At 33.9% G+C, this 23,443-nt stretch overlaps 1 protein-coding gene across 1 annotated transcript in view; it reads left to right on the top strand.

Moving 5' to 3' along the window:
* The window catches only part of LOC107440575 (gastric triacylglycerol lipase-like), a 34,315-nt gene that overhangs the window by 8,329 nt on the left and 2,543 nt on the right, over positions 1 to 23,443 (top strand). Inside the window, exons 3-8 of the mRNA XM_043053968.2 lie at positions 2,312 to 2,426; positions 7,663 to 7,813; positions 10,974 to 11,069; positions 11,144 to 11,296; positions 18,071 to 18,142; positions 21,643 to 21,708. Coding sequence (XP_042909902.1) covers positions 2,312 to 2,426; positions 7,663 to 7,813; positions 10,974 to 11,069; positions 11,144 to 11,296; positions 18,071 to 18,142; positions 21,643 to 21,708 — 653 coding nt within the window. The remainder of the gene's footprint in view (positions 1 to 2,311; positions 2,427 to 7,662; positions 7,814 to 10,973; positions 11,070 to 11,143; positions 11,297 to 18,070; positions 18,143 to 21,642; positions 21,709 to 23,443) is intronic.

The following is a 23,443-nucleotide window of genomic DNA, read 5'->3' as shown; positions in this document are numbered from 1 at the left end:
TACGCATGCTGACAAAAGTGGTCACCCACCCGCTTACTGACAGCAACCAGTAGTGCTTGACTTCGATGTTCTACTGGGAACCGTGTGTTTACGAACAGTCCACTGCGGGACGGGTGATAAGAAGAAGATGCCGAACAGGTGCTACAAAATAGGGCGTGGCCTAAGCCAGTGCAAACACTGGATTTTTTAAACTAATTTTGTACTGATTTAGGAAGGAAAAAGGAAATGCGTGGTAAATAAATGTTGTTGATTCATAGCATAGCACACTAGAATCTCTGAATAATGCTCAAACAAAATCACGTATTCATCATTATATTTAATTAATACAAAATTATTCAAATGTTTAAACCAATTTGAAACAGAGGAAGTATTTGGTGACGAAAGAACGGGTTATCAAATTTCGGGATTAAAATAAAAGATGGAAAAAAAAAGAAATCGCAAAATTTTTTATTAAAATTTTTAAACTGCTTAAGTAACTTGTGAACCTTGCTAATGTGTGCACTTTTTGACTTAGACTTAGAGGTTGGGCAGCTCAAAAGAGCACATTGACCAAAGGTCTATTGTACCCTAAATCATGATTAACAGGAAAGCTTTATACATGAAATAAATATCAGCAAACACCTGACAGGCATGTTTTGCAGTTCTCAGGCTTTAATGCAATGCTGCCCTAAATGCTCAAATCTTTGAGCATTTAAGGCAGCATTTAGGTGTCTCCTGAGGGTGCAGTGTCCAGTGAAAAGACCAATGATCCTTCTCAAACTGTTCCTGCTTAGCTTAAGTAGCTCTTTTTGACACACATTAGGACAATCACGATTAAGCACTTTAGCTTGTCTCTGACCATTCGAGTTGCGCCATTGCTTATGGGGCAATTTTGCCATAGAGCTTGAATATAGATGCCATGAATGATGTGGCAGAGATTCCCAAGGCTGGTCCAGGTCCCCAGAAAATCGCACTGGTGCCAGCCAGTGTTGTTCGTCAGCTAGCTCATTTCCAAGAATATCCATATGTGCAGGTACCCAATGTAGGTATACCTTGTTATGAGTGGAATGGTCTCAGAGGAGCGAGAAGCACTCCCCCACTACTGAAAAGGTGAGTTTACACCTTCATACCCTCCAACTGCTACGGAATTTCCGTAGTTTCAGAAATCTTCTTTTCAGACGGTAGCAAAATTAATGTCTTAATATTTAATAAAAATTAATTTTAGCGTAACTTGTTCACTATTACTTATAAAAGTGCAGGCCATATGGCTAGATTCTTAAGTTCTGATAAAAGTTTTATGAGAGATCCATTTGCTTTAAAAATTTCTACTTTGGTTCGCTACCACTAGAAAGAATTATTTTCAAAATCCTCATAAGTTGGAGGGTATGCACCTTGATAGTGATAAGAGAGCAGCCTGACTGTCAGAACAAATGTGGATTGGTATATTTAGATATCCCCTATCTAAGCATATCTTGCAGCACAAGATGATAGCATAAACCTCATCCAGAATAACAGTGGTATAACTACCTAGAGGAAAGTGGAGTTTGGTACCATCATTAGAGCAGTAAATTTCAGGATTCTTAAGTTGTAGAATAAGCGAGTTCGCTAAGGCCCCAGTTTCAGTCATGGAACCCTAAAATATCGAAGTGTAAATATGGGAACGAAAAAACAATAAATTAATTCAGAAATGTTTGATGTGAGGGAAATTTTTCTATGTTTCATCAATAAGTCTTTAAAAGTAGGATTTATGTCAGGTAGTTGAATTTTCTAGTCTGCAGCAGTTACGTTTTTGCTGTGTAAGTTAAGTCTAGTATTTTAGACCGTATAAATTGACTCTAGTATTTTTTGCTGTATAAATTAATATTGAATGAAATACTCTCAATTATGGTTTTTGAAAAAGAACTGTTATAAACTGTAAGACTTGTTATTAGAGAAAAATAATTCTTATTCTGGAATTTGTTTATTTTATTTTGAATTTCAAATTTCGATTCGAAATACTGATGCGATAATTTTCAAAATCATATCTTTTTTAGAATTTTTCTCAATATATAGATATTGGAAAAAAATTCATTCTTTTATTTCTTTTTAATTGCAATTTTACACAAATAATTATATATAAATAACTTTAATAATGTATAAATAGTGGATTATTTTCTGGATACAAGCCTATCACAGGTTTCAAAAATCATTACTTATTAAAAGAAACTCCCAACATAAGGAACCTAGGTGTCCGCGGAAAACCAGTTGGTAACCGCTGCAGTGCGAATCGCTAATAATATTTCTTTATTACAATGAATAACTACTCTCTTTTAACACATAACTCTTAATTTAGGTTTCATACTGGCAGATTCTGGTTACGACGTTTGGCTTGGGAATACAAGGGGTAATACCTATTCCAGAAATCATATTTCTCTAGATCCCAATTGCACTGATTTTTGGAGATTCAGGTAATATTTTAACGCATTTTCTCAATAGTATATTGAAGACGGGATTTATTTACCATCTTTGCTATCATTGTTTGTACCTAGAAAGAGAAAATAAGCTGATTGTCAAGCTGAAACCTGAACCAGAGCATGATCAATCTCTGCTCCAGTACCCACAGAGGCATTGATTTGTTACGAGAACTTGAAAGATTTTGTGGAAACACTTCTAATTGTAACTCTGTATAAACAATCTTTCTTTTAGCAGCTTATGTTTGGTAAAGTTTTCAGGGAAACTATAGGCAGGATTTGAAACACTACGTTTGAAGGTCTTAGAAATGGTGTCCGTTGCAAAATTTGCAAAGGACACCGCTACCTATGCAAAATTTAGATGAAATTAAAAGATTTTTTTCTCCCTTTTTTAATACCAGTATAAATTTTGAATACATTTTATATAAATATCGTAATCCTGAAGATTGTGGCAAATCAGTTATCAACAATGTCCAAGCTGTCTGTCACAAATTACAAATCCGTCTTCAGAACTCTAAAATGGAATTCAAAGTTAAACGCCTACTCTATATCTCAATGATCCGTCCTATTTTAACTTACGCATCTCCAGCTTGGTGTAACGTCACTCTTAGAGAAACTCAAAAGATACCAGAATAAAATACTCCGAAAAATAAAGCAAGCAAGATGGTTTATCCGAAATAAGAACATGCTACGTGATCTCAGCATAGATTTTTTAGATTATCATATTGCAAAGCTAAATTGCAAATTTTTTGAAAAGATGAAAAATTGTGACACCACAGGATTTAATGAAATTTTTACTTTTGAAAACTTGAGAGGAGATATAAGCCTAGCAGCTTATTTTGTTGAAGCAAATTATTCTAAAATACAAAATATTTCATTTCCTTTTCACTCCAATTTGTATTCTAATTACCAGAAAGAGTTACCTTAAAGATGAAATTTCAAGATGGATGTGGAAAAGGGATGCCTATATAGATTTTGATGATGATTATTATCATTATTATTTAAAAGTTGCTGGAATTAAAACCATAAAGAAGATAATTTCCTCGTCTAATAAATTTTATGGTCTCTTATGAAATTTCTCTCTTTTTTTAATAGATCAGGTACAGTTCGTTCACCAAGAGATGGCACTTAGCTTCACCTCTTCGGACAAACCTCTTCGGAGGAGTTCATTTCAGTGCGGGAGTAAGAGGAAAATATCTCCGCTCTTGAAATTGAGACAACTCTTAATGCCCCCAAACACAAATAGTGAATTATTTTTTAGTCACTTACTTCGCTTTATCATCTGCTATTATACATTTCGTTACTCTCGCTAATTAAATATATTGCAGCAAAACGTCTCAAAAAGGACAAACTATTCACTCAAATGAGAGAAATATCATGAAATTTATGAAATATTTAATGTTAAAAAAATGCTCATGAAGATTGCGAAACAAATATTTTTGTCAGACGATCGCCAAATAGCAACCTTATTCAGGATTGCTCACATCCTTCTCCAAAATAGCGAAATAGTGTCTTCGGATACCACGTGATGAAGGCGGAGCCAAGTGCCAACTCCTGGTGAGCGAACTATACACAAGTCAGTGTTACAAGTGAAGTGAAGTGAAACGCTAGTTTGATAAATACAATGATATCTTAGCTACCAACAACTACGGATTGTCCATTTTCATATTTAGCGGCAATGAGATCTTATAAATTTCTTTTAATTCCTAGATCTATAAATTTAATTTAATATGATTTTGACTATCATTAAATACAAATAAATCAATCTTACATATATGAGCAAATTATGGAAACGAAAACGAGAGTAAGGCATAGCGATTGTGAAATTCATTTAGAATTAGTTCAAATATAATTCTTTCTCGTCTATGTCTTTTACTTAATTTAGATTTATTAATTTTATTATAAATGTGATATACTTTTGTTTTGTGAAAACTGGAAACTTCGTTGCGTAATTAGTTTATATTCTAAATGGCTTAGTGCCTGTCTTTATGTTAAGTAAAAAATCTATAGCGAGAGAATTAAAATCTTTGTGAAAGAATATAGAATATGTCACTTAAGAGAATTGACACTTGACGGGTTTGGTTTACTCGAAATCGAATGGATAGAGCAGTTGCTAACGGGAGCAAATGCCACGTTTCAACAACCAATCAGGATCGAGATACACACACTACGTCAATTGCTGGTATCATATTTCATTTTCACTTCGGAAATGATTGGAGAGTAAAATCTGGCAGATCTGATTATATGTTCTTAATTGGATCAACCTATACATTTTACTACCTCTTCAAAAATAATTTTGAGTAAGAGAAAAAATTGACAGGCATTCTAATGGTCATGTTTTTAAGTTACTACAGTGATGCCACATTTGACTATTAAAAGATATTAATTATTAGTTTTAATTATAGATTTAACTTATTAATTTGCCACATTCGACTCTTAAAAGATATTAATATTAATTATTAATTTTATTAACAGATATTAAAATGGGAAATTTTTTCCAGCATATTTATTTCAGTTTAATATTGAATGTGATTGCAAATGGAATTTTTTTCCGTTTAAATAAGGATAATATACAATGTATGTTATGTTTTTTTTGTCGTATGCCTGTTTAGGCAGAGGGGGTACGATTGTTCTTGTTTTCAGTGGCGCCATCTATGGCCAAGAATTCGACTTCTGCCACGCTATTCATTCAACCACAAACCCATTTATATGGCGGGTCACATTCACACACATTCACTTACACAAAGGAGAAAGGACGCAGAACACACAGAGAGAAAGAAACATCTATGCCATGTGCGGGTTTCGAACCCAGAACCTTTCTGATGCAAGGACAGTTCCCTGCCCCCTACACAGGCCGGTCGGCGCATGTTATTGTGATAGTTTGAATAGAATTGAATAATTAATTGAATGAAAAACGAATGAATCGAGTGTTTACCACTTCTTACATTTTTAGTTGCTCGTGGCATCATGACTTCCTTGTTTTTATAAGAGATTACAAGACTTCGATTCATTACAAAAAAATTTTCCTCCTTTCACCTGCTGAATGAAAAACATTTCCCATAAACCTCAAATATTTGAGGTAACGTCAATTTTTAGAAGATCCTTCTGAAAAAAGACGCTTTTTCACCTGTCTTAAAACAACTAATTACCCGCGTGAAATATTGAAGTTATATTTCCTTATTGTCTTTTTTTCCGTTCAGGAAAATCTTTGATTACGAAATCCTTCATGAAGTTCTTTATCTGTAATTTCTTCAAAATATATAATTGATAAAAAAAATTCCATAAAGAAAAACCATGGAGACTTAGAAGTTAAATTTAATAAAGAAACAAAAATATTTACAGTAAAATATAGATTATTTGGCTATAAGGACCATAAGGCTAAGTTCGCCAACACTTAGGAATAACGCCAAATTTTGATTTACACTCGCCACCAGTTTCTGATAATTCACATGGATATATGCAAAATGTGTATTGCTATGTCGCAATCATTGTGATAAAAAGGTCAGTATCGTGATCATGAATGAACTTAAAGTAGTCAGCAGATAAATCACCAGTAGGAAGTCGTGATTTTATTGTACCGGTTTTGTATAAATCGAGTTCAAGCTCTTTTATCCATTTACGTTCCGATGGGATGCCTGCAAGTGACGTAGTGTGGGTGTCTCGTTAGCAACTGTTCTTTTGTTCTTTTTGCATGTACCATTCTATTTCGAGTAAGCCAAGATCGTCAAGTATCAGTTCTCTTAAGTGACCCATTCTATATTCTTTCACAAATATTTCAATTCTTTTACTCTATATTTCTTACTTAACACAAAGATAGACGCAAATCCATGTAGAATATAGACAAACTAATTAGGCATCGAAGCTGCCAGGTACACAAAACAAAAATATATCAAGGTTACAATGAAATTCATGAACAAATAATAAATCTAAGTAAAGTGAAAGACTTAGATAAGAAAGAATTATATTTTAATAAATTTGATGCGCGATACAGCACTATATTTAATTAACTTAAAGCTAATTAACATTCTAGCTTTTGTGGAGAAACTTAGCGCAACTTTTGCATGCCATTTTGCCTATTGCTATCAACATGAACACGCCATTTAAATTAAACAATCAGCTGGTGCTGACGCCATAGGTCACATGTGTGTATATCTGTGATCTTCTTCTTCTTCTTGAAGTGCAAGTTCCCAATTAAAATAATAATTCTCATTACAACATTAAAAATGTTAAGATGATTGAGAACAAGTCTGTAAGTGGTGCTCAGCTCTATAAACCTAGTTGAAAGAACAGGATTGGCATTAAATTACGGAAAAAAATTCGTTCTTTGTAAAAGAAGTGATAAGAACTTGCTTTTGCTTTGTTTATTGCATATTAGAAGTAGGCAAATTTATGGAAACATTTCTATATGCGTAAACAACCTCTCTTTTAGAAGCAAATATTTCGGAAGATTTTACAATTCGCACACTATGGACACAGGTTGAAAGATCACTCTGGAAGCTTTTATAAATGGGGTCATATTTACACATGCGAATTTGCATGTACTAAAATGAGCGTACGAAGTTAAAAGTGGATTTTTTTTCATTACTACTACAATTAAAAAATTCTACTATGAATATTGCAAGCCTAAAGAATTGTATCGAAATCGCTGGTATTAAGACTAAAAAGAAGGCAATAAGTTCCTTTCCTGATTTCAGTGGATTCAAATTTTGTAACAGTTAAAACTAAAAACTTTTCTAAAAGCTTCAAATATGATCTTTCAAATTCTGGAGCCAAGAGTTGAAATTGTGCCAAGAAAAGAAGAATTGTTGACATACAGTTGAGGTAAAAGTGTTTCATATTTTTGTCTAATACAGTAGGGAACCGATTATCCGGAACGATCGGGACCATCGCTATTCCGGATAACTGACTTTTCCGGTTTTCTGAATCACTACAAAAAGCCGTTTTTTTTATTGTTAAACCAAACTAAAAAATTTTTTTTGGAAATAATCTTAAAGAGGAGAAAAAACGATGAAGTAATACAGTAATGATTATTTCCAAAATGATGGTAAGGTAAACATCTTTCAAAAAAGAAAGAAAAATCCTAAAATCTTACGAGGAAAAAAATTTTTTTTTTTTAAAAAATGGCAAGAAAATTTATCGAATTTCGTTCCGGTTTTTTGGTTTTCCGGTTTTCTGATCTCCGGATAACGGGTTCTGTACTGTACCTGCATTTAATATGTTTTTTTTCTCTTAGTTTTGACGAAATGGCCGAATTCGACTTACCAGCCATGATAGACTATATTCTAGACGAAACTAAAGCAAAGAGCCTGTCTTACATTGGACACTCACAGGGAACAACAGTGGCATTTGCTCTTTTGTCCGAAAAACCTATTTATAATGAGAAGGTGACATAAGCATTTAATATCACTGTATAACAAATTTTAATGTCTTTTCCTGTCCCTTAGATTAGTTACTGTGTGATTCTGTAAAAACAAAAGTGATAGAACATCGGATCCTATAACTGAAAGTATCCTCACCTCTTTTAGGTGCACATCAGTGCACCTCATCAGATATAAGGTACCCACAACCTGGAAAAATTAAATGATGGTTGCGAATATCCTTCAGACTGCTTTAGATTTTATAAAGTTATTGATTGATTTGTTCATTTACGTCGCACTAGAGCTGCACAATGGGCTATTGGCTACGGTCTGGGAAACATCCCTGAGGATGATCAGAAGACATGCCATCACAATTTTGATCCTCTGCAGAGGGGATGGCGCCTCCGCTACGGTAGCCTGACGACCTGCAAGCGAAGTCGAGCACTTTACGGTAGAACAGTTTAACGAGGACCATTACCGCACACTCTTCGGTCCCTACGCAGACTGATCCAAGTGGTCACCCACCCGCACACTGACAGCAGTCAGTGATGCTTGACTTCGGTGATCTGCTGGGAACCGTGTCTTAACGATCAGTCCACTGCGGGACTTTAATAAAGTTAACTTCCAATTTAGTTTTGTGAAATCAGTCTCGTAGCTTTCACCCCACGGTAAAAGAAACGAAAAAATTTTTTGGCTGAAATGAATACTCCAAAGTATGTTTTCTTTTCTCTTTCAAAATATATCTACCACCTTGAAACTATTTCCAGGTTTTGCTTCGTTAAAATATATCTGATTTGTACAGGGTCAAGGTAACCTGGTCAGACTACGATTAAACAATTAAAATGAACCAGTTAATCCAGATATACAGAGATGCCAACTGCTCCGGCTTAGACAAAATATTTTAAAAAACGGAAGAGAACTACAAACAAAAATTTGCATATTTCGTTTTTTTTTTTTTTAATTTTTTGAAAAGCTCTTTTACTTATTGTTTATTATTTATTGGTACAGCATACACTTGCAGGCTTGTGTGCTCAATTAAGGCTTATAAGCCGTTGTCAAGTAGAAGGACAGATAGCACAACACAGAGAAGAAGATCACGAAGAATACATCAAGGGTTACGGCGGGATTCGAACCCGCCACCTCCACGCTTAACAGAGCGTTTGGCGGGAGACTCCGCTCGGGCAGGGAGGCCCTTGAAAGGCTCTACGTGGTTTTATGGTTATTACATACATTTGCAGGCTTGTGTGGTCAATCCAGACTTATAAGCCTCTGTCAAATAAAAAGACAGCACGAATATACATCCAGGGTAGCAGCAGGATTCGAACCCGCCACCTCCACGCTCTGCACAGCGCTTGGCGGTCTCAGCGTAGCTTAAAATGGCGTATCACATAAGCCTTCGAATTATTCAGAAATAGTGCTGAGTTATAACAACTCTTTAAATCGAAGTTTTAAACCAAGAATCTTACCACTGGAACATTATCCGATGTCCGGAGCAAGCTGGCATCTTTGCAGATATGCCAACTTGCTCCGTATTGTAACAAAATAGTTTCTCTTGGTCATGAAATTTAAGTTATTTTCGGTTTAGTATTTTTCCTTTCAAGTAATTTTTCCACCACTGCTACCAGAATCATATAAAATGCAACTTTATTGCAGTTATCTCTTGGAGACTCTTTTAAATAGAGCTATAAGTTATAAATTATCACCGATGTTATCTTTGAAATATAGGAAAATTGAATTATCTGTTAAATTCAAAAATGGCTGATGTTTAATTAATAAGAAAGTCCCAATTTGTTTTTTGCTCATCCCACTCGAAGGATTCGTTGTAGAATGTTCTAATGTTAACAGAGATCTTCCTCGTATTTAAACTAGTCCCGCAGCTGACTGATCGTTAAGACACGGTTCCCAGCAGATCACTGAAGTCAAGCATCACTGGCTGCTGTCAGTGTGTGGGTGGGTGACCACTTGAATCAGTCTGCGTAGGGATCGAGGGAGTGCGGTATGGGTCCTCGTTAAACTGTGCTACCGTAAAGTGCTCGACTTCTCGCGCAGGTCGTCGGGCTACCGAAGCGAGGGTGCCATCCCGTCCGCAGAGGATCAAAATTGTGATGGCATGTCTTCGGATCATCCTCCGGGATGTTTCCCAGACCGTCGCCAATAGCCCATTGTGCAGCTCTAGTGCGACGTAAATTAACAACAACAACGTGTTTAAACTATTTGTATGTTAAGTTTTATCAATTTCGGTTCGATGACTTAAGAGTCTATATAGGACACACACACAGACAGATAAGACAGAATTAAGAATCTCGTTCCTTTGAAAACAAGAGAATAAGATACATCAAAATCTAGGAATTTAACTTAACTGATATTTTAATGTTGTGAAAAGCGTTTCTTTTACTGTATGTTTGGGATAAACGAATCGTCATTTTCTTTGCTAAGCTCGATAGCGGCTGTTGTGTCAAATCGGGGACGCCTTGGTTTGTTGATAATTTTCTTTCTGTTTTGCAGAAATCTCATTTCTGGTTACCATAATATAAATCAGAGTTGGCCAAAAATGTAATCGATTANTAATCGATTACTGTAATCAACGGCCAACTCTGATATAAATTAATATCTTTGCTTTCAATGACGTCACCTTTGGATTACCACAACTTGTTTACGTTTATGTTATTGGTTCTTGATTTATTCGCATAAATATTCGTTTGTTTGCAAATTGACAAAAATGAGAGGGATCCCCGATTGTAAATTATTATCACTCTCTTTTTTTACTTTAGATATTCTCCTTGATTTTATTACAAATAAAAAGAAAATGCTTAATTGGTTATATTATTTAATAGTTCTGGTTTTAAATTCTCCTAGAATTTCTCTAATTAAATTGAAAGATACAAATAATTTTTAAACTTATAAATCACACTAAATTTTTTAAAACAAATATTTCATTTCATAAATTAGCTTTGTCCAGATATAACCAAAACAAATGACGTAGCGCATCAGACAGCTTAAACTATTGTTTACATAGAGAGCTACACCAACCTAAAACACTTACGCTTACTATTACTTTCATGATTATTTTTGTGACACCCCATCTCTAGTAATTGTGGCAACCATCCTTATATGTAGAAGTTAAGTTACTGATTTAATTCAGCCGTCGTTAAATTAATGCTTATAGTAATTTTCTTTCGAATTTCAGATAAATTTGTTCGTGGCATTGGCTCCAGAAGTTGAAGTTAGTCATGGTAAAGGCGTACTATCATTGAAAGTTGCAAAATATAACGAATATATGGAGGTAAAATAAAATTTTTACTATGAACTTTACTGTGAGATTTCGTTTTTATTTACATACTTTTTTTGATAAACTAGGGCCTTTTCAAGATGTTTGGAATAAATGAAGTATTTCCAAATGGTCCTGTTATGAAGTCTGTAACTAATTTGTTTTGCAACTCGAATGTATTTAATCTTTGCGAAAATTTTGTGTTTACATTATCTGGAATTGATCGAGAGCAGTTTAATAAGGTAGGTGTCATAAGTATTCTATATGTATATTTCTCTTATGTGTGCTCCGTAAAAACTCGGATATTTCTCGATCTATTGGCAAAACGATAGCTATTATTTATTTTGTTAGGCTATCTTAAGTAATAATTTAAGTAGCATTAAATAATTAGTTGCACGTTGCGTATTTATTTAGAATAATTTTGTACTTTTAGCTTTTATAGAAATAAAAACTTAGTAAGGAAATAATTAGTTAAATATATTCTTCATCCCTTTTAAAATGGCAGTAGAAATTTTAAACAATAAGAGGTCTTATGGCTCCACGTACTGTCATACCAATTACTGGTAACTGAGCTTGCCTTATACAGTAATAGAAAAAAAGAAATCAAAAATCATGTACAAGACAACTAAAAACTGCAATTTCAAAGGAAAGTTGGGCAATGCAGCAGAAATTCCACAAGAAAATTGAAAACAATACAAAGAAAGTAAAAAGATCGTGCAAGACATCCACAGAGCTGCATGAAATGGATAGTGCTTACGTATCAATGCGCGATACAGAAAAAAAGACGTAAAAACATATAGAATTAAGCTTTAATTCATGGAAACTATGGAAAAAAAAACAAAAAGCCGATTTAAGGCAACAATTGGTTTACATGTAAACGATAAAAAAAGTAATGTTTGGAAATGATGCAGTACTGTTAATAGGGCGTGCAGTCTCCTCGAACAGCTAAGACTGCTACACACTTGTTTCCCATGGATGCGATGATGGTATCGATGAGAGTTTGGGGAATACAGTTCCACTCCTCAAGAAGGGCAATCTCCAAGTCACGGAAAGTTAATGGAGGCCTTGGTCTCGCAGCAATGCGTCGCCCGAGCACGTCTTAAACATGCTCGATTGGATTCAGGTCAGGAGAGCTCGCTGGCCATTCCATACGCTGTGTTGTTTCAGCTTCCAGCATGTTCTCCACAAGACGAGCTGTATGTGGTCTGGCATTATCATCTTGTAAAACAAAGGAATCTTCAATGGCTGCTGCGTAGGGTATGACATGAGGTCTCAATATATCGCCTGCATATTTGCGGGCCGTCAAACTACCGTTCCGAATGATATGCAGGTCCGTACGTCCACCTATGCTTATTCCACCCCACACCATCCAACCAGCTCATCTGTAGAGTGACCTTTCACGAATAAAAGTGGGGTTATTTCGAGTGCCTCTTTCCCTCCACATCAAAACACGTCGGGTGTCACTCTCCAGACTGAATCGAGACTCGTCTGTAAACAATACGTGGCTCCAATCCCGTTGCTAACAATCTTGATGTTCAGCAGCCCATCTTCTGCGAGCCACACGATGGCTTGAGGTCAATGGAATGCAGACCTCCCTGATGGAGCCTATTCCGTATTGTTTGGGTGGAAACTCTTCGACCTGTTGCCACGAGAAACTGTCTTTGCAGCTGAGTAGCATTGTCTGTTCTGTTACGACGAGCTGTTAACTGTATATACCGGTCATCAGCTGCAGTTGTTGCACGTGGCCGACGACTCACATTTCCAGCCTCTTGGAATCGATTCCACAGCCTTGCAACGACATTTCTGCTGACTCCAACAGCGTCCGCCACACTGCGTTGTATTTGCCCGGATTCCAGTCTGCCGATGATGCGCCATGCTATGGATTCAGGTAAATCACGTTGTTGAGATATTTTCAAGTCACCCTTTCTCGAAAACAATAACTGAGAAATCAACTTTCTGAGTTACGGCAGTGAAACAGACGTCTCTGCTACATCCCGATTTCTGCTCTTATCTTCTTTTCTGATTTGTGACGTCATGAACTTTTATTTGCATATGAAGTTTTCTTCTTCTTTTTCCTGCTCTGTCTTACATTATAAATGATTACTTTTCTGTTACTTATCGGTGTAAATATTTGCGTAATTTCATTAAAACCATGTGCTCCCCTAATTTTTTTGAGCAGTGTATATATATATATACAAATTTTAAAAATCCGGAAAATGTTATTTATTTAACGGATTTTTTAAATCCNAACTAGATATGCATTTAGATGAGGTTTTAATATCCTTGGGCAAATTCCTCAAAAATTGTAAATAATCTTTTCCACCCAGTAAAAGGATGAAATACGCTCATATTTTAACTAGATATGCATTTAGATGAGGTTTTAATATCCTTGGGCAAATTCCTCAAAAATTGTAAATAATCTTTTCCACCCAGTAAAAGGATGAAATACGCTCATATTTTAACTAGATATGCATTTAGATGAGGTTTTAATATCCTTGGGCAAATTCCTCAAAAATTGTAAATAATCTTTTCCACCCAGTAAAAGGATGAAATACGCTCATATTTTAACTAGATATGCATTTAGATGAGGTTTTAATGTCCTTGGGCAAATTCCTTAAAAATTGTAAATAATCTTTTCCACCCAGTAAAAGGATGAAATACGCTCATATTTTAACGAGATATGCATTTAATTTTTGAAATCTATTATAAACATGCTTAGTTTGTATTTTTCACGTACGCCGTAAAAAAATCCAAATTAAATTACCGTTAAAAGTACCGCCACATTTTACCGTCAAATTCATTTTTACCATGTTATGGAACAAAAAAAAACTTATATACCGTAATTTTTACAGTAACAATTACCCTAAAATCTATGTATTTTTCTAATTAATATTACTATAAAAATTAAATATTACTATAAAAATTTTGGTGTAATATATTACGGTAGAAATCTGATTTTGCGGTAAAATTGATTATACAGATGATGCACATAAAGTGATGATACTTTATACCGTAATTCGATCCGGAATTTTTTACAGAGTACAGATTTCAAACAAATGCATTATCTTAAAAAAATAACCATAATTTCAAAGTTTTTATTTATTTCCCTCAATTAAATGAACATAAATTTTTCTTTAAATAAACTAACGTTTAACGGTAGTAACAATAACGATTTTACGAATTGATAAATAAGAATAAGATTTAATTTTAATTAGTTAATTATTTTGTGTAGCTTCAACTAACTCGAAAACATTTGTTTCTGCGTTATTCTCTATACGTATATTAATTTCAATCTTTATATCATAACTTATTTTTCGTAAATTAATTTAATTAAATGGAATTTTCTTGCTTTGTGTGCATTGAATGTTTTTTTTTCTTCTTACCCGTATAAATAAAGCCATTAATCCACTGCAGAAACAAGTGTGCACTAAACTAAAAAAAATAATATATTTCATTCTTTAGTTTTGGCTCATTATTCGTACAAAATATTTTGGTCAGGGATAATTTTTTACAGTAATCAAGTAATTAATAGGGATGTGTTTTACTATAACTAAATCGCAAAATAAAAGAATTTAGAACAATCTTATGTAACTTAATCATTCAAGTACAGAATCGTGCAATGTTGCTTCTCTGCAAAGATTGCTTTAAGGCGGGAAAACATATTTCACTTAAAATGGCAAACGATTCTCTTCTCAAAATTTATTTCTTTTTTGGCAACACGCCAGATGATTGATTTTTTTATGAATAATTATCTTCTCTTGAATATTTTCCTATCTAATTTAAGCTGTCTTCCTTTTGTACTTGAAGATTAAATAATGCAAAAACATATCTTGTTAGTAGATTAGTTTTCGATGAAGGGGAAAAAAACTTTTGCTTTACAAAATCATTAATAAATTGCTCTATTTCAGCCTTTGGCTTCTTTAAACTAGATTTTTTTTTCCTATAACTTTTTTGGCGTTATTTGTTGTGTGCTAAGAAAATTTAATCAGTTTTTCGTTTTATTTATTTTCTTTTTAAAATGCAAATTGAATTGAATATTAGTACTTTGGTTTTTATAAGTAAACGAAGATTGTTTTTTTAATCAATTGATGATAATATGAGTGGTTTGTTTTTAAAAAGTTTTTTGTAGAGTTGTTGACAGTTCTCATTAACATTGTTTGACATTAAGTTTTTTAAAAAATATGCTTAACACTTATATAATTTTATTAAATGTATTATTCTAACTTTAGATTTGTATATTCTAGTGTAAAAGGGGTTACTGTTAATTTTAACACTTTTAATATTTTTTTTAATTCAAGTGATTATGCATGATTGCATGTGAACCTTTACTCCTGTCATCTTTTAAGCCGAGTGCGTGTAAGTGCATTACATCAGATGAGGGATATATTTGGAAATACATTAAATAGAAAAACAATACTCATTTCTCAAATTATGTTTAAACGTTTCATTGTTGCAAAGACGTTCTTTTTCCTCTCTCGTTGCATGCAAGATTGTAACTGGATTTTTTTTCTTCTTTTTTTGCAGTGTGTGTTTTGTCTTTCAAATTAAACAAAATAAAATTTCATAAAAATAATATTTTCAGGAGTATTTGATGAAAAATATTTTATTTAATGTTGATTTCAGTTCCAATTTAGAAATGAAAAAAGGATAACGATTGATAAAACCTACTCCGATATTTTTAATTTATATAATTATATATATATATATATATAATACAAAAATTATAAAAATACTTTTGTATTAATAAAAACATTAAAACTCTTTCGTTTTCATAAAATGTCTTTGGTAAAGAATAGGTGTATTTTTTTGATATTCTATTTCGGGACTTCACGGCTGAAAACACACCATTGAGTTATAATTAGATTTATATTTCAAAGGAGGAGTTATTTTTAAAATCTTTCCCTCTTTCACTTCCATATTAGGAAGCATTAAATGACTATCGATGATGCGTAGAGTTACAATGTATGCACGACTTGAGCCTTTTTACCTCATTTTCTGTTAGTATATAATGCAGGAACAATCGTTTTTGTGTGTCTTTTCAGCATGATGTGATCCTGATAAACTCTGTTGGAATTGTCTGAGAGTGCTGTCCACCCCCCTCCAGTGTGGAGAATGGGTGCTAACTGTTACCACCAACAGCCTACCTTTAAAATAAAGCTATATATACCCTGCATTCAAGATACAATATGGTGTTGTACCTTGGTATACTTTGCGATTAGAACATTGGAACATAGCTCAAATCTCAGTGCGTTGGCCTGAAGCGGCATTAACAGATTCGTAGGATTTTTGAGATATATAATAGGGTTATGTGTGAAGTGGGAGAAGAATTGGGGGAGAGGAGATGCCAAGCACCAAATAGTAACGTCATGAGAGGGAAACTAGTCGGTTGAACATATGATGAAATCAACAGGAAATTAAACGCGACTGAGAATAAACTAGATTAGAATAAAATACTATTTACTGGGTAAAGAATAATATTAACATTTACGCAGCTGCAATAAAATGGAAAATAATAGAGAAAATATATACAACTATTTACATATTTGCACGAGATCGACAAAAATTTGTCAACTACAAAGAAAAGGTTGTATAAGTGATAGATTATCCGACAACTACCTTGTCTGTGACTATTACAGTGATGACCTAGGCATCCTGGTAATACCACTCGTTTCTGGGTTGCTCGTCACAGATCTTTGCAAGAATTTATCCTTTATAAAATAAAATATTTTTAATTTTATAGTGGTTACAGATTCTTTAAATGGTAATTAATAAGACATTGCTTACATTTCTGTTAGTTTTTACCCAAGTGAAAATAGAAATATTTTTTTTCAAACTGTCCCAAGGTACAACAGTGCAACACTTTTCCCTACCCCTCTTTTATTGGCAGCTTTTTGAATATTGATTTATAGGTGGCGCTGCTATTGCAAAATGAAAAAAGAGTAAAAATAGCTTAAGACATAGTGCTCGGTGTACTTCCTGCACGGGAATTTTTTTATAATCTAAATTATGCGAAATTCGCAGCCAACTTCGAGAAACAAAAAAAAATTTATCCTTGCTTTTGAAAATAAATGAATGAACATAATAATAAAATTTAATACATCGTGTGGAAAATTCGAATCGTCGAAATGCTTTTATGTCTGCTGTATCTGTGAAATAAATTATGTCTGCTGTATCTGTTTTAGGAAAACTGACAGCAAGAATTCTTTACCTTTGTCAACCTGCAAAATTCCTGGACCAGTTCTCTTTCATAGAGAGCCATCTTGGAATTGAAAAACTAACACCGCCTGTTTGTTGTTTTCCAATCTTCCAAATGGGATTAAAGGGTCATGATCAATAAATGAATCATTTAAAAAGATTTTACATGCGCATTTTGAGATTTTTGATTCATTGCTCAGTTTCTGGAATATTTCATTTTATTTATATACTATTTTACAACTCGCGTTGTAAAGCCAACTTCAAAGCCTTGAAGGAACTCCTGAATCCAATATCCTTCGTGGAGCCTTCCAGCGTTCGTGGAGCCTTTTTGATGGAACTAACAGGCATTACATGGAGAAGAAAACCATAAAATCCTCCAATGGTTTACTAGAAGGCAAGAGGAATCTAACCCATGACTGATCTACCATTGAGGATATTTTATGTCGGTGCGAGCCGGGAGCAGAATTCAAATCTACAAGCCAGTGCTGGGATCAAACCTGGGTCACCTTGCCCTCAGACTAGCCCTCTATCCCCTGTAATAGAATGATTTTGCATAGAGTTTGCCTTACGTTAACAGTAACACCAACTACATTATTTATACATTAGGGACATAACGATTTACAGCTAAATTTTCAGGCAATGAGCTCTGGAGCTCAAATAAAGTCAGCGTTGTTAATTTTTTTTCACTATCTCTCTAATCCTTTGTGCAATATAATGTATTTCTTATATGTGATTAAATTCTCAAACTCTTTTTTTTTTTTAAAGTTTCCCCCCTCTCTACCTTTTTAATTTTAATGAAATTGCATTGATTTTATTTTCAGACAAGATTGCCAGTGTACATGGCACATTATCCAAATGGCGCGTCTACGAAAAATTTCCTTCACTATTTCCAAGTAAGTATTTCAATAGTTGAAAACTAAAAGCTACCTCTACTTTTAAGGATCTCTTTAAATAAAACGTGAACAATTTTCAATTTTAAGGCGTCTATAATTCAAACTGTGGCCATAAATTTCCAAGAAAGCTCTAAAAAACACCTGAAAATGATATAAGCGGGTGGCTGACCAATTTTGTCAACCTGCGTAGGGACCGAGGGTGCGCGGTATCGGTGCTCGTCTTCGCTTCCAGGTCGTCGAACTACCAAATCAGAGGAGCCATCCTCTCTGCAGAGGATCAAAATTGCATTGGCATGTCCTCGTATCATGATGTTTCTTAGACAGTCGCCAATAACCCATTGTGCAGATATACTGCAACGGAAATTAAGTACCTACTGGCCTAATATAATAATATATTATTACTCTAATAAATTATTTTAATTATTATAGCGTCTGTCCATACTTATTCTAAATTTAATCAATATCCTTTTATTGAAATGTTTCCCAATTACTGTAATTTAAATGTCAAGTAAAATTTAGTAACTAAGAAGATATAATAAATAAAATATGATAATTTCGATTTAAATTAATACAATTTGTAAACAAAAAAACTTTTTTAAGGAAAAGAGCAACAACAAAACATTGTAAATTAAATATCAAATAGTATTTAACGATTAAAAAATAAAGTTAATAAAATAAAATAAAATTCAAATTAATACTGTTTGTAAACAAAAAAAAAAGTACAAAAAAGAGAGTAAGAAGTACGTTCACAGCACGATTCGAACCCCAAATATCTGGTTGTTAAAAGGACGCTATATAACTCGGGAGAAATTTTTCATCGCGAATTCTGTTTTTTTCAATACTTTAAATGTTAAATGACTTATGGAGATCAAAGAGAATTTGCAGTGGAAAGTTTCTCCCGTGATGAACAGGTTGCCTACCACTAGACCGCTGCGTCGTTTTCAAAATGAGGATTTACCTAGTATATTGTTGTTGTTGTTTCTGTTTATTTCTATTGCCACTTGCTATGTTTCCTTATTAAAATTTTCAAAATTTTCAATTTGAGCACTTTGAGAGCATCGTGTGGAAAGCAAATTAAATTAACAAAGGATTAACAATGCGTGTTACTGCACCAAAAACTGCAAATGATTCTTCTTTCTTTTAGATAATGTAATGAGTTACGCTTGCGAGCTTCCATTTAAAAATGTATCAAAACGAGTTCATTGGCTTAAATTCTTTTTTTTTTAAATCAAAAATGAGCTTCACTCTAAATTTTTGATATTGTGTTGCTGTTCCTATTGCTACTTGCCAATGCCAGCAAGCCTGCTTGGGAAACCAAGCGAATCTAAGGTGGAGGTTGCGCTTCTTATTTTTTTTCAGTGGAGCCATCTATGGTCAAGAATACCATTTCAGTTACACATACAAGTCATAGCCCGTTTTTACTGGCGTACCCATTCATACAACCATGTATTTATCCACGGATCATAATTTTGACTGAACCAGAGAAATATTTCTTTTCGATTCAGTACCCTCAGAGGTACTGATTTGTTGCGGGAACTTGGAAGACTTTGTGACCCCGATAGATTTACCCTGCACCAGTCACCATTTAATCCTTTGACCGGCATGATTCAAACTCCAGTTCTCAAGAACACGAGTTCGACGTCCTACCAATCAGGCTATTTTGATTACTTATAAGCATAATTCGCCACGAAAAGTTTCTCCTGAGATGAACAAGATTCCCTGCCCATAGACCACTGCGTTATTTTAAAACGTGGATTCACCCGTCATATTGTTGTTGTTGCTCTTAATGACATTTAGCTAAGTCAAGCTCGTCACAATTAGCCTTTTATGAATTAAGTCCGGAAGATGCACATTCTGTTTAACAAGAGTGCAGCGCAAGAGTGAAAGTACTACTTAGAGCAGAACCCCACGCTTTCTCAGACCACCTCCGGAATTTAAGAGATAGATCTGATGGGGAAGGAAATTTTCTCCAGATCGCTTTACTCACGGGGTACTGCTGAGCAACCGAGCTTCGGACATTCGATTCCATACATTTTACAAGCATGTATATCGCATGTACTCAGTGGGTTTATAGGAGAGTCGAGGATGGAGACCTGACCTATCCATACCCATTGTCCTGTTCTCTAATCACTGGACTACCACGGCCCTAATTAGTATATTAAGTATGCATCCATTTTCAAATGCGTTTTTCTCGGAATCGGCTGACTAGTTTGCTTCATTTTTTTAAAGGGTGAAAAACATTAAGGTGAGCTTATAATATACCAAGTTCACTCCAAAGTGAATTCTAAGTCCTTGCAAGTCTTCTTAATTCCAAACTGCCTCCCTATAAGGAAGTGCTGAAAGTAAGACTGAAAGGATAAAAAAAAGCCTGATTGTAAAACATGTTTTATTTTTGTAACTAATTTTCGAGAGGAGTATTGGGCAAAATTGTGAAATTTTGCGATTGGCCAGTGGCCAATGACGGTGACCACTTTTTCAAAAACTGAAAATTTTCATTGATGAAAAAAACTGTTGACAATGTAAGACGCATCTTTTGAAGTTTTTCTCAAACTATGGTTATATGGTTATGGTAATATAACAATACAATATGGTTATGGTAATAAAATATTATAATGCGTTTAAGGTAATATTAATTTTCAGAATATTATAAAATATTCTTATTAATTCTATATTGATTGAAAAATAAGGATATTAAAATGCGTATGAGGTGCATTTATGGCGACAAAATTGGCAGACAATTTTTTTAATCACCATTAATTAGTATTTAACTACCCTGTGACGGGTGGGGACCGCTAATTTTGATGCCAGGTTTTGCTCTTTTTTATCTTTATGTAATAATTTTCAGCCATTCTGTAGGAATGAACCGTTCCATTTCCTTTCAGTTGGAGAAAGGTAGGGAATGCGTGTCAGCATTTTTAATGAAAGAGATACAGCAGTCAGAAATAATTTTTACTATTTCACCATTTAAAATTAAGTATTAACTTTCGAATAACAAAATGCAGTTAGAAGCATTTCAATGCTTCATGTTTGCCCCACTTGGTATTAATTTTTGTTTTTCTGTAGTTGGAATTTATTTTCCACACAATTTAGATTAGAGGAAAAAGTTATGAATTTCGATAATTTTGAACGGCTCAGATTGAAAAAAAAAATTTCAATGCAGGAAGTATCTGACTGTGGATCTTACACTTAAAAAATATCATTGTAAGGCGATTTCACCTTAGTTAAAAAAATTTTAGGGAATATCGGGCAATATATAAAGATATCAGTGTAAGTAATACCGAGCAGCAATGCTTTAATAAAACGCGGGTGGGTACACGATGCATCTCCCTACCTTTCTAAACCAGCAAAAGCGAGGAGACACTCTACTTCAGATAAGGAGGCAGCTTAGGATTGAAGGATGCACGGTTTATTGAGTAGCAATCGTGCATACCGGTGGGCCAGTCTGTGTTCAGATACAGAAATGAGTTCAAAAGTAAATTTAAAACACGTTTACATTCCAGATGGCAGTATCACAAAAATTCCGAAAATATGACCACAAAAGAGAAAATAGGAAGCATTATAAACAAGTAAGTTAATAATTTCTTTCACATATTTCTCACACGTATGGTACTCATATCTAGTTGCATTTAAGAGTCTACGATGATAAGATTAAGAGTCCGCAATTAGTGTGAAATAAAGCAATTTTCATAAAATTAATTCCATATTGATTGAAATATTAATATTATTCAATTCAGACGGAAAAAAATTATATCAACATAGTGGCAGCATTGACGCTCTGTGGCTGAGAGATGCTCCCGTGAAGCAGGTCCTGAATTCAATCCTCAGACCGGGCAAGGTTGACTAATCCTTTCATCCCTTCAATGGGCCAATAAAATAAGTACCAAGCATGCTTGGGAACTAAACTCTGAGGATTTCGAGTTCGGTTGACCACCCATCCGGAACATCTACTCCTGCACCTCAGAGCCCCCAAGGTCAAGAAAATTGAGATGGGAACAGAAGGCTTTGGCCCTCTATGGGCTGCCACGCCACTGAGTCTAGTTTTAGTGCCCACATTTTCGACGAAAATGGTGGTGATTGACAGACAATTTTTAATCGCCATTTATTGCATTTACCACGTGTCTTGTGACGACCGCGAATATTGTCCACTATCAGTTTTTTTTCTTCTTTGAAACAAATAACCTGAATAACTTTTGATCTGATGATCGCATTTTCACGCTCCAAAATTTAATCTCAATGGCGTTTGGTGCTTAAATATGCTAATTTTTTGGGGCAGATGATGTTTTTAAGTTACGAAATCAAACACTAAAACGCTCGTTCTCTGAATAAAAATGCAATTTTTCGACTGACGCGAATTGCTGACTCTAAAAATATGAGGGTAGACGAATCTGAATAATATGGTCAGAGTAGCTGAAATGTTTCTTAACGTTAGTTTTACTTTTTGTTTATTTCGTCTTCTTTCAAAAGCCGTACTTTTAAATTTTTGTTCTCCTCAAGAACCATTCTTCTGATTTCCTTCAAATTTTGATCTAAGCGTAGGTAAGGCGTCGAAATTTGAACCATAGACGTATGTAAATAACGCAGACAACATTTGTGTACCTTTCTATTCAAAACGTTAGTGTATTAAATAATAAAAAATAATCTATAATTAAAAAAAATTCTTTTAATTGAATTACTTTTGATAACCAAGTCTTATAACTGCAAGCCAAAAATTCTTTTGATTCACTTTATTAATATCAGAAGTATGGTGAAGTGTGCAAATCGTGAAATTCACGCTAAGGGGCCCGAACTCTTGACCGCTATCCTGCCTAAACTACTGAGATTATGTTTTGCATATGGCTACCCTACCATATTTTAGGAGTCATTTTTTGGCTCTCGAAGCATTTAAAGAGTTATGGTACGTGAAAATACGATCATAAGATCAAAAGTAATTCAGGATGTTCGGTTCACTTATTTATTTATTTTAAACACAATACACAATTGTATACTGACCATGAAAATTTATTTAATATAGGTATAAATTAATTCATTTCAACAATCTTTACAATATTTATTTACTATAACAATTATTGAAATATTGAATTTACAATGCGGCAAAATAAGTATATTATATTATGATTATATAAACACGACGAAATATTATGATTGTGTTAGATTGGTATAAAATAATTGCAACTTTAAAAATATTTTCACTATAATATTTACACTAACTGTGTAAATATTGATGATTTATAAAATTTTTTATCCTTAAATATAAATTTAAAAAACTGTCATTAAGAAAACTAATTTTGGCTTTAAATTCTT

The sequence above is a fragment of the Parasteatoda tepidariorum genome, chromosome 10, assembly GCF_043381705.1.
Source record: "Parasteatoda tepidariorum isolate YZ-2023 chromosome 10, CAS_Ptep_4.0, whole genome shotgun sequence".
Taxonomy (NCBI): Eukaryota; Metazoa; Arthropoda; class Arachnida; order Araneae; family Theridiidae; genus Parasteatoda; species Parasteatoda tepidariorum.
The sequence above is the reverse complement of the archived record's forward strand: the minus strand, read 5'-3'. Positions and strand labels throughout refer to the sequence as shown.